At 41.6% G+C, this 12,631-nt stretch overlaps 1 protein-coding gene across 1 annotated transcript in view; it reads left to right on the top strand.

The window, feature by feature from the left end:
* Positions 1-3,218: 3,218 nt before the first annotated feature.
* The window catches only part of LOC309557374 (bile salt export pump-like), a gene marked incomplete at its 5' end in the record, with an annotated part of 154,691 nt that continues 145,278 nt past the window's right edge, over positions 3,219-12,631 (top strand). Inside the window, 2 exons of the mRNA XM_082260065.1 lie at positions 3,219-3,246; positions 8,779-8,806. Of these exons, the coding sequence (XP_082116191.1) occupies positions 3,219-3,246; positions 8,779-8,806 (56 nt within the window). The remainder of the gene's footprint in view (positions 3,247-8,778; positions 8,807-12,631) is intronic.

Here is a 12,631-nt window from a genome sequence, read left to right as displayed (position 1 = left end):
CTAATTAAACTTCACTAAAACATAGAGACCCCCCTTATATGTCAATGGCCAATATTGTTCTTCTCTTGAAACCTGGAAAGGATCCAGTAGACCTGGGCTCTTATAGACCTATATCACTGCTTCAGAGTGAAATCAAACTCTTAGCTAAGGTTTTGGCGCTTAGGCTGAATGGGGTAATCACTTCCATTATACATTATGATCAAGCTGGCTTTATGCCGAATAAATCCACTGCAGTTAGTTTGAGGCAGTTGTTCCTAAACATGCAGTCTCAGGCAGATAATGTAGGTCACAGAGATCTGTTATCACTGGGTGCTATGAAAGCCTTTAATAGTGTTGAGTGGCCATACTTATGGGAGGTATTAGAGATTTAGGTTTGGAGAGGTATATATCTCATGGGTAAGGGTGTTATATAGCCGTCCACAGGCAGCCATTAGGGCATCAGGCAAGCCTTTCCACACCTTTAACTTGGGGAGGGGCATGACACAGAAGTGCCCATTGTCGCCCCTGCTCTTTGCTCTAGCAATCGAGCCACTGGCAATCCGGATTAGAGACAACCTGAACATCACTGGTTTCTGCTACGCTGTTAGGCAGGAAAAAGTGATTTTGTATGCAGATGACACGATGATGTTGTTAGAGGACACAAATGTTTCTCTGAGGGAAACTATGGCCACAATTACAGGATTTGGGAACTATTCAGAACTTAAAATCAATTGGTCCGAATCTGCCCTAATGCGGATCGATGAAATAGGTATAAATAAGGGGAACCTGGGTAGCCCTATCCCAATTACCTTTTCTTTTAAATATTTAGGGGTGCAAGTAACACCCAATATTGACTATAGCCGTCTTAACATATCTCTCTTTTTCCAACGATTTAGAGATCATATTAAAGCATGGAACTCTCTTTGTCTATCCATTGCTGGCAAAGTAAATTTAATCAAAATTATTCTTATGCCCCAATTACACTACTTCCTCCATAACTCCCCACTGATGATCCCCTTAAAAACATTTAGAATTGTTAACTTTATATTTTGTACTCTAATTTTGAAAAGTTGGACTCCTGGAATAAAACTTGAGCATCTGCAGCTTCCCAAGGATGATGGTGGATTGGCCCCACCAAATCCCTGGTTATACTACATATTGGCCCTATTGCAGCACCTCATTAGGACGATGCAAGGGGACGGTGAGCAAGTTGCTAGCAAGTTGCACGTGCTCATCGCATGTGATGTTGCATACGGTACGAAAGGAATCCATCCCTTTGGATCTGGAAGCCCAGACATTTGCTAACCCACATAAACTGTACTCGACATATAACCTTATTCAGAAAGTATGGAATAAAGTTAAATATCACCAGGGGATAACAGGAGTAACAAATCTTTAGAAATTGCTATCCTTTGAATAGGGGGAAATTTAACCTACCAAATTCTATGTTCTTTTACTACATGCAGTTGAGACATGCAGTGATAGTGCAGGGAAGATCATCGGAGTGGATTATGTCCCCGACGCCCCTGTTTCCACTAATCAGAGAAGCAGAGACATCTAAAGGGTTTTTATCACAATGCTATGCTATGCTACTTTCTTGAAAAAACACCCTTTAAAGGTGCGGGAGAAGTGGGAAAGGGATATTGGCCAGCTCACAAGAGATCAATGGGAGGAAGTCTTACAAACAGTGGTGACAAGTTCATTGAATGTGACGCAGAGGTTGACTCAGTTATACATTATCTTAAGGGTATACCTCACGCCCCAGAGAATGCATGTTATGGGCTTATTGCCTACTCCAATATGCACAAGGTGTAAGCGAGATCACGTAGATCTAATACACCTATTATGGAGGTGCCCCAAATTACATACGTATAGGAAAAAGGTGGTGGACACTTTGAACAGAGTCTACCAAGTTTCTCTACCCATGGATCCCAAGTCTTGTTTACTTAGCATAATGGATTAATTTGAATAGGAGAATTATACTAGAGAGGCAATTGTGAGAACCTTGTTTCTTAGCACGTAGCTTATAATTGTGCATTGGAAGTCATAAAATCCTCCTACATTAAAGGGATGGATTACGGCAGTGGGTAATACTCTGCAGATAGAAAAACGTATTTACCAGCACAGGGGACGTTCAAGAAAATATGAAAAGTTATGGGCCCCTTGGTTGAATGTCCCGGGGGTTGCCCCAGCGGATCTAGTCATGGACAGGCTGTTAGGGTTGAATTTTGTATTATACCCAATTTTAGTGATTTTTATATGATGCTTTAATATGTATGTGGTCATGATAATTTGCTTAAGGCAATGCTCCCGAATGTATATGCATATATATTGTGACTCCGGGCTGTCCTGGTCATGACTGTTTGTACACCTCTTCTGGAACTAACTGCTTGGCTGTGTTGTACTGGTTGAATGTTAATAAAGTTTTTTTCTGGATAAAAAAAAAAAAACAAGAAAACATAGAGACAAGATTTAAGGTGATGGTGAGAAGAGACTAAAAGTATCACGCATCCCTCAAACCAATTCAGCGAGTAGCCCAGTAGAGCCTTTTCAAACAGAAGGTATTCTCATTTCATTGGGGGCATAAAGGAATAATATGCGCGGCTCCACTCCACTTTAAGAAATAATCCACTTATTTTTATGATATTAGATAACGAGACGTACGAATACCTTTGGTTCCATAACATCACTCTAGGCCCATAGTTGATGACTAGAAGAGGCCATCTGGGTCCCAGTTATAGCTAGAGCTAGGGGAGCCATGTCCAGAGTTCCTGAAAGCAGTTAAAGGAAGTCTACAGACTAACCTGTAGGCTCACAGTACAGAGACTGGTACTGCAGGAAAGCATTCAAGTACCAGGAAACAGTGAGTACAAACCAGAAAAGATCCTAGAGACTGTCCTTACCAACTTATTGAAGTTTGCTGGCCCAGGTCTTACTTTTGCAATGGAGTCCCCTGAGCTGTGGTCCACTAGTCACTAACTTCAAGAGGGTGGCTCTTTGAGACATATGAATACCTTTTGTTTCATAAAAACATCACTGTATGCCTTGATTTGGGTTGAGGGCTTCTTGATTCCTGTAGTCTCTTCTAACCATAACATAAATGGTTATACTTGCAAGGTTTTTGCATTAAAACCAAATCTGTAGAAAAGAAATACAGCCAAAAATTGTGTCCCGGTTTGTCAAGCTCTGATGTTGACAGTAATATGAATAATGCATTTTCATTTCTTACAGCATTAACTATGGACAAAAGGAAGTTGTCTACCACAGGTAAACGTTGTTTTTTTTAATTATATTAATGTGTATGTCAGAGCACAAAAAAATAAATAAAAAGAATGCAGTCTATCTCTGCCACACATGTACATTTCCTAATGTTTTAAAGGTCCCAGAAATGCACCCAGCTCCAAAGTCCTGTTGTGGGTTGACCAAAACACAGCATTTTTTGTGGATTGAGTTTTTGGCCCTATTCAGTTTTCTCTTACCTAACTATTCCGACCCACCTACTTTTCCTTCTACCCAACATACGGGCTAGTCATTCTGTAGTCCCAAGATAAAGACTTAGAGGGCACTGGACACAGGACAGCTCTGAATTTCTGACATGAAGTTGGACAAAGTTCTGCTACATTTCTGTGGTTTGCGAGGTTTTTTTTTTTTTTTTGTTCAACCCGCTTCTTGATCGGAAAGAAAAAACTGTAAGTGTATACCCTGCTTTACTGAACAGATATAAGAAAATGCTTACAATGGTATATTTGGCAGACCAAAAAGGAGAAGTTCATTGCTAGGGTTTACATGCAATTTCTGTACCAGTGTGTAACTAGGAGGGAGTAGCAGATGCAGCAACTTAGAACATATTAGTAAAAAAATTATATGAAAATGCCTTTTAAGGATCCTGCATGACACAGACATAATAACCTGATTCTCAAAAATATAATATAATCTGCCTTTATTTTACTGTGAAATACAACATTCCCAGTTGCACCTCTGTTCTATACACTTAAAGGGCCTTTCTATGTCAGGTAATGGGTACTTAGCCGCGATTTACTAAGGTGTAACATATAGAGCAGGGTTCTCCAAACCTTTCAGTACATAGTACATATTGGGGGTGATTTACTAAAACTGGTGTTCACAGAATCTGGTGCAGCTGTGCATGATAACTAATTAGCTTCTAAGCATCTAGGTTTTACTGATGTAAATGTACAATGTATATGTAAAGCGCTGCGTAAATTGACAGCGCTATATAAGTACCTGAAATAATAATATTGTCAAAGATTAAAGTGGAACTCCACCCTCCACTTGTGCGCAACCCAACCCCCCCCCCCCCCCCCGCCCTCCACTACAACATTTGCCACTTTTTAGGGGGGAGAAGGCACCTGGTTTTGACAGGTACCCACTTCCGTGTAAGATCGCCGTGGCACACTATGAGTATGTCCAGCCCCTCCTCCTTCCCCCTGCTGCCTTCTGGGACACACACAGGTCCCAGAAGATGGTGGGACCATTCACAGAGTGCAGCGCGACTTGATCATGTGCAGTAGGAAACTGGCTGTGAAGTCTGAAGGCGTCACTACCGACAGGTTTAGTGAAGTGAAGGTGCCGGTGGCTGCACCCATAGCCAATTAAAGAATCGGCTCGGGTGCCGACATCACTAGATCCCTGGACAGGTTAGTTTCCTTATATTAAAAGTCAGCAGCCACAGTATTTGTAGCTGCTGATTTTTAATTTATTGTGGGGGACTGGTTTTCTCTTTAATTAAACGAGCTGAAGTTAGAAGCTGATTGGTTACTGTGCATAGCTGCACCAGATTCTGTGCGCACCAGTTTTAGTAAATCTCCCCCAATGTATAGTTTATATTCGCAGAGTCCCCCTTACATTAGAGTTCCCCTTACAACAAAGGTATCCCATACATCAGGGTCCCTATAATAGTCCCCACTTTATCAGGGTCCCCATTAGATTCCCACTTTAGATTAGAAGCAGAGACCATAGGCAGCCTTTTGGTGAAGTTAATCCTCAGTCTGTGCACATGACTAGCTATGGCCAGGGTGAAATTGGAGTACAGGCTGTTCACTTAGTAAAGGATATGTTAGGAAAGATGGTAACTTGTTTTTACTCTGGATACCTAATAAGTTGTAAAGAAAATTTAAATAAAAACAAAAACACGGGATTTGCTAGCACATAGTATTCAAAGCAAACACAAGTTCATCTTTTTTACTAACTGTTATTTAACACCGTGAAAGTTACATCCTTCACTCCTGTAGTAAATCAAAAACAGTGTTACAAACAGAAGGTGTGCAATATAAAAGGAAAAGGTTTGGGTCCAAGGCTGCAGGCAGGAAAACAAGAGATATTGAGGAAAGTTGTTGGGATCTGTGGTCTTCTCCAGGAACACCGACTAATCGGGACCCCATAACAACGGACACCTCCATTCTGGATTCTCTAATTATGGCGTTCACCCGCAAGGACTTTACCTGTGCAGATATGTTGGAGTAGCCGCAATAAGTGTTGGTTAGGGAGAATTTTTTTTACCTTGTTGCATATAATATGCTAAGTTTTCAGTAAAGTTGTTTCAACTACTTTGAGCCTGGTCTTAAGTTATTCAAGTAGAGCATGTTGGATCTTGGCTTATTCCTTTAAGAATCTGGGACTGTAATAGAACCATGGGGTACATGTAACTCTACTAGAAAAGGTTAACTTGCAAGGCAAGGAAGAGGAGGTAGTTGCTATGGGTAACCATAAGGAAGAACTGCTACAGCAACCAGCAATTTGCAAGGTACCCATTTAGGTGACAGGTCCTCCGGTAGCAAGAGGGTTGGTGCTCCGACTTTCTCCCTACTTGTCAATCTCCTCTCGTCACATACAAGAGTTACAGAGATCTAACTTGATAAAGTGCATAGCGCGAAACATGTGGTCATGGCAACCATATAGCTTGTGTTCCACCCTGGTTCCTGGTATTTACCCGCAAGTGGCGCCTGTCCGGCTGATGTCACCTCTACGGAACTACAGCAGAGTCCTTTCATCCTCGCGCCGGCTGGTTTCTGGTTTTGTGCACACACTGCTCAACAGTCCTGGGAGACTGACCTCCTCGCACTCGTGTTGCTTGCTGCCAGGTGCCCTTGTCCACTCCAGCCCAGGGGGATGTAAGCATTTTATGTACTTTGTTTTTCGGTTATCAATACCAATAAACTGTTAACCCTTTCTATACTGGATGTTCACCTGACTTTCTTATCTATTGCATCCCGGTGTGGTTCATGCGCTGCCTTCCTCATATACTTTAGTTACAGAGATCTAAGGCCTGAGCACTAGGCATGGGAAGGAAAGTGCTCGGCGGAACCCAATTTTGTTACTGGGAGTGAGGTAACCGAGATTTCTGGACTGGTGGAGTATGCGAAGGCTCTGTATGTCCCTCCCAATGCAAACATGCATCGGTTACAAGTGTGTTGTGACATGGGACAGAACATCCCACAGAGGGACTCTGTATTTTACTTCTGCACACATGAGTCAGTGACTGTCTTAATGTTTGATTTCTCACATGACCGCAGCCTCAGCCTGTTCATGGGCATTGGTGAGCATGCCTATGGGCAAAGTGTTACCACATGTGCATGGGCGCACTGGATACCACCCACATGTGTTTAGCCTGTATTGCATCATACCCAAAATGAGAGTACAAATGTAAAATGTATTCCATTAAAAGATTTTGATGTGTTCCATACATGTAGCCAATGTGTATTGGGGGCCAAAGAGCACCCCCTGCATCAAGGCTTAAAGTATTAATGAAGATGAAGGTTGGACTTTCTTATATTTGAATATTCTAGTGTATTGTATTGTATGCAATCTCCACAGCAGCAACTCCAAGTTGTGGATTGTGGCTATTCACAATATAGCATTCATTCTCTTTACCACTTACTCCTTAAGTCCAACCTCAACCTTCTTTAATGTTTTAAGCCCTTCATTACATGTGAGCTGCCTGCCCAGTGCTTTACATATCCCAATACATCTAATTCCACACAAACCCATGGGAACAAATTGCATTTGGGATCCAACACCTTCTACTGCAGTAATGCAAAGAGTATTACCCACAGAAAAATAAATCCACCCTGTACTGCTCAAACCTTATTTGAATTCAGCCATTTGAATTCTGTTGACTGCCGCAGTGGGTTAAAGTAAATTGCAGTTAGTGTTTTTTGTTCTTTGAACTACCCTGAATCAGAGGCGTAACTAGAACCTTCAGGGCCCTGATGCAAGTAACCATGAAGGGCCCCCCAGACCCCTGGCCGGGGCCCTTACCTTCAAGCCCAGGGCTCTTCCCACTTATCCTGGGGCTCTTTACACTCGTTGCATGGCCTTTTATTACGGTCCCACAGCAGGATTCTTTCACAAATTCTGCAGTGGGCCCCCTTCCTGCAATCTTGTGGGCCCACTTCCTGCAATCTTGGGGCCTCCCCACAGTGGTGCAATGCCAGGGTCCGGTCGCAAGTGTGACCTTTGCGATCCTGGAAGTTCACCCACTGGTTTGCTACTGGGCCCCCTGGAGCATGGGGCCCGGTAGCGATTGCAACCCCTGCAACCCCTGTAGTTACGCCCCTGCCCTGAATACAGTTGTAAGCATGTAGACAGGTTAATGCTGCCCCAGTTGAGAAGGAAATGGTTATTTGTGTTCCTGGGTTTTCTTTTGGTGAGCTTTTCTGGGTCCAACCCACTGGTTCTGTGTGATATAAAAGGAACAGAGGGTCTGCATCCAGGGGCCCAAGGGCCTGGGGCTTGGAGCTAGAGAGATGTGCTGCTTGTCGCAGTTGCCGAAATCTGGATAGCCAATGCCATGCCAGGATCGGAACTCCCGTTTTTAGGGGAAACTGCTGAGACTTGCAGTTCTCCTGGAAGAAACCTCCTAAGGACTCTATCAAGTATAGACATTCATCCTAAGCAAGCAGGCTGGGGCAGCCAGAAGCCTGAAGTTAGGGACTAGCGACGTAGGCAAAGATTGAACTCTGTTGAACTGTTACCTGTGAATGTCCTCATGCTAAATTATTGAAGTAAAGCTTTTGGAACTTTGCCTTTGCCTGGTCTGAAGTTACTAAAGAGGTGTAATGCGAATAACGGGCACATATAGTCTATAGCTTGGGTCACTAAGCACTTTGGGTTATGAAGATAATGGTACCAGAATGATTACAGTGTGAAAACACTAATGGTTACAAGGGTAACATAGATTTCTCTAGCAGCCTGTCATAAGCATGTACAAGTGACAAGGTGGGATAGCTTCTAGCAGAAGGAGTTGTTGGCACTCTCACTGTGAGCAGGTCCGTCTCCTACAGCAACGGGAGCAGATCAGCACGGCAGAGGTATCCAGTCTGTTCACAGGTACAAAAGAGGAAAGAATTAAGTAAGTGCATGCATGGAGTCAGCACTAGGGGCACAATGGGGCTCTATACCATTACTGGGAGTGACATAGCGGTGATACGCTGAAAAGACGGAGAAGATAAGGGCTCTGCATGTCTCTCCTAAATGCACAAGTAACAATGGTGATGTAAACAACATCGAGACAGTTTACTAAAGTTCAGTCGTCTGTCCAAGCAAAGGTATCCCACGTGCAAGGCAGTGATCCTACACAAAATGCCAGTGTAGCCCAGAAAAACCCAGGCCTCCTAGCTTAGCACCCAACGAGGAGGAAAAATATGGAGGACGTGATGACCAGTTTGACCACCCTATCACCCTTCCCCGCATTAAATCATGTTTAGAAAGTAATTCTTCATCATATAAAAATTCACATTACATTGTTTATTATACCTCACATGCTTGTCTTGTTCTTTGCAGAAGGAGAACTCCAGTATCTGGCAGATGGGTAAGCATTTTCAGAATATGTGTTGCAATATTATTTGGTCTTTTTTAGAATTGCTGGCATGTGAACATTTCACACATCAGTGCTTTTTATTGTTTTACGATACATGAGGGATGACATACATATTTCCCATTAAATTGTTGTATTGTCTATTTCGCCAGTTAAGAAGCTACAACCCCATTGACTAAATTAAGCCAGACTAAGGAATTTTGTCTCTTCCTATGGGAGAAGTGTGTCCCCTTTTAAATTTCACAACCACAAGTCAGTCATAAAGCATACCTTCATATGACTGCCCTGAAATGCTGGATAATGCTAAAGCATTAATAGCATTATGTTTTTCTATCATTGTTTCTGTACATTGGAAATGTCCCTGTGTGCATGGAGGAATCAAAGCCGAGACATCAAAAGTCTCTCTAAGTACAGAATGGCTTTTGCATTCCATTCTGACGGAGACAGACAGGACCCCCTCCCAACTTGGTCAGTCTGGAAGCAATTTAATTATCTCTACCTGTATTAGATATCACAATGCTTACTACACTTGTCATGAAATGTTTTTTTATGTTCCATAAAAACTTCTGTCAAGCTCTTAGTACAGGCATATAAGATGAGGTTATGGGCCCTTATGAGGCCAGGTTCTTATTCACTATAGTAAGAAAATAAGCAAGGAGGGGTAAAAGAAAGAGCTGTGGTCACATCTGCCTCATGAAGAAGTATCTCAGTTTTTTTTTTTTTTTTACATCTCCTCGTACAAGTCTGAAAGATAGAAATGCATACCTTCACCTCATTTCATATACAGTGCCTTGCGAAAGTATTCGGCCCCCTTGAACTTTGCGACCTTTTGCCACATTTCAGGCTTCAAGCATAAAGATATAAAACTGTAATTTTTTTGTGAAGAATCAACAACAAGTGGGACACAATCATGAAGTGGAACAAAATTTATTGGATATTTCAAACTTTTTTAACAAATAAAAAACTGAAAAATTGGGCGTGCAAAATTATTCAGCCCCTTAAGTTAATACTTTGTAGCGCCTCAAGTCGCTTGGGGTATGTCTCTAGTCATTTAGGTCAACATTGGATCATTCAGAGATCCTCACTGAACTTCTGGAGAGAGTTTGCTGCACTGAAAGTAAAGGGGCTGAATAATTTTGCACGCCCAATTTTTCAGTTTTTTATTTGTTAACAAAGATTGAAATATCCAATAAATTTCTTTATGTTTGAAGCCTAAAATGTGGCAAAAGGTCGCAAAGTTCAAGGGGGCCGAATACTTTCGCAAGGCACTGTAACTTCACCCTTATGAAATCAGACCCAGGCCAACTTCGCTCAGCATCAAGCGGACCTAAACCCATCAATTTAAAGCTAATCTAAACCAATCGATTTAAAGCAGAACTAAACACATCAATTTAACTGTTTCCCAAAACAGTTACATTCAAGGCATGCTTTGAGTAATAAGTAATCAAATGGCTGGTGTCCTATAGGGATGATCGAACGGTTCGGGTCCACCATCGGTTCGGCCCGAACATTGGGTGTTCGAGGTTCGGCCGAATTTAGAACTTTTTGCCCAAAAAGTTCGGAATTCGGCAACCAGAACCGCCCAACATGCAATGCTTCAGGAAATGGGCTTTAAAAGCCCGTGATTGGACCAGAACCATTAGCAAAAGCCAATTGAGGGGGCAGGAGAATGCTAGGAATGTGATTGGAGTGACTAGGGGGTCCCTAGACCAATCATTAGTGAATACGCCCCCCAGTATATAAGATCGCCCCCGCCATATTCCCAGCATTGTTATACTGGACATGGAAGAGAGTGGAAGCAGTTCTGTTAATTTTACTTTAAAAGTGTCATTTAGCTATTTTTAGTGTGAGGAAAGGGATATCTAGTGTAGTTAGAGTGCTCCTTTACACTTAAGTTAGCTTCAAAAATTTAGTTTCTGTAGGGAAAGTGTTAAGTGTCAGGGGACCGTAGTGTAGTGTAGGGTTAACTGACAGTGACTGCTATGGCAGGGTGACAAAACCCTTCCATAGCAGGGTGACCGCTATAGAGAAATGATCATTTCTCTGAGTTGCTTCGGGACAGGTATGTGGCTTCTCACCAGCAAGCATTTTTTATGCTGCAGGGGCTGCCACTGCCAGTGTTTTTTTGAGGACATGTTTGATGTCAGACATGACATCTGAACATGTGTATAGGGGGTATATATAGACATATATGTCTGAATATATACCCCTAGACATATATAGGTGTGATAGTAGCAGAAATAAATGCTTGCGCTAATGAAATCATTTACAGTAATATATTTCTGCTACTATCACACCTATATATGTCTAGGGGTATATATTCAGACATATATGCCTATATATACCCCCTATACACATGTTCAGATGTTTTGCCTGCCTCAAAAGAACCCCAAAAAATGCCAAAAAAACGCTAGCGTCAAAAAAAAAAAAAATGCCCAGGTGTGTTTTTGCTGGCATTTTTTGGGGGGTTTTGGAGGCAGGCAAAACATCAGAACTTGTGCACAGTACCACTATACACAAGTTCAGATGTTTTTCCTGACTGCAAAGAACCCAAAAAAATGCCTGCTATTAAACCGGCAAGGTGTTACAGCAGAGAAGCCATATTCCTGTGCTTAAAGTTTTCTAATACAAACAATCTTTTTTTTTCTGGTTCTGGACATGCTACAGAGCTGAAACTTCACAGGTACACCTTTTAGACCCCCCAGACACAAAATCACACAAAAAAAAGTTCTTAAAAATTGTCATTTTTGATAAAAAAGCCAATGATTGAAAAATTATAAAAAAAAAAATAAAAAAATAAAAAAAGATTTTTGGATTTTTACTTTGGATTTAGTATCTGGGGGGTCTAAAAAGTGTACATGTGAAGTTTCAGCTCTGTAGCATGTCCAGAACCCCCCAAAAATTAGCATTTTCTTATAATTTTTATTAGAACAGGTATACGGCTTCTCTACGGTGCTTTTTCTTGCATTTATCGGGCATTTTTGGAGGCAGGCATGACTTTTTTTGGATTTAGTGTCTGGGGGGTCTAAAAAGTGTACCTGTGAAGTTTCAGCTCTGTAGCATGTCCAGAACCAGAAAAAAGATCATTTTTCAGTAGAGCAGGGATGGTGGGACCCCTCTTTTACACTTATATGATCTTTTTTTGGGGTTCTGGACATGCTACAGAGCTGAAACTTCACAGGTACACCTTTTAGACCCCCCAGACACAAAATCACACAAAAAAAGTTCTTAAAAATTGTCATTTTTGATAAAAAAGCCAATGATTGAAAAATTATAAAAAAAAAAAAAAAAGAGATTTTTTTATTTTTACTTTGGATTTCAGATCTGGGGGGTCTAAAAAGTGTACATGTGAAGTTTCAGCTCTGTAGCATGTCCAGAACCATAAAAAAAAAAGATCGTTTGTATTAGAAAATTTTAAGCACAGGAATATGGCTTCTCTGCTGTAACACCTTGCCGGTTTAATAGAAGGCATTTTTTTGGGTTCTTTGCAGTCAGGAAAAACATCTGAACTTGTGTATAGTGGTACTGTGCACAAGTTCTGATGTTTTGCCTGCCTCCAAAACCCCCCAAAAAATGCCAGCAAAAACACACCTGGGCATTTTTTTTTTTGACGCTAGCATTTTTTTTGGCATTTTTTGGGGTTCTTTTGAGGCAGGCAAAACATCTGAACTTGTGTATAGTGGTACTGTGCACAAGTTCTGATGTTTTGCCTGCCTCCAAAACCCCCCAAAAAATGCCAGCAAAAACACACCTGGGCATTTTTTTTTTTTTGACGCTAGCGTTTTTTTTGGCATTTTTTGGGGTTCTTTTGAGGCAGGC

The sequence above is a fragment of the Pelophylax lessonae genome, assembly GCF_965119305.1.
Source record: "Pelophylax lessonae genome assembly, chromosome: 6".
NCBI lineage: Eukaryota > Metazoa > Chordata > Amphibia > Anura > Ranidae > Pelophylax > Pelophylax lessonae.
Note: the sequence above shows the minus strand (reverse complement) of the source record. Positions and strands in the feature narration are given on the sequence as shown.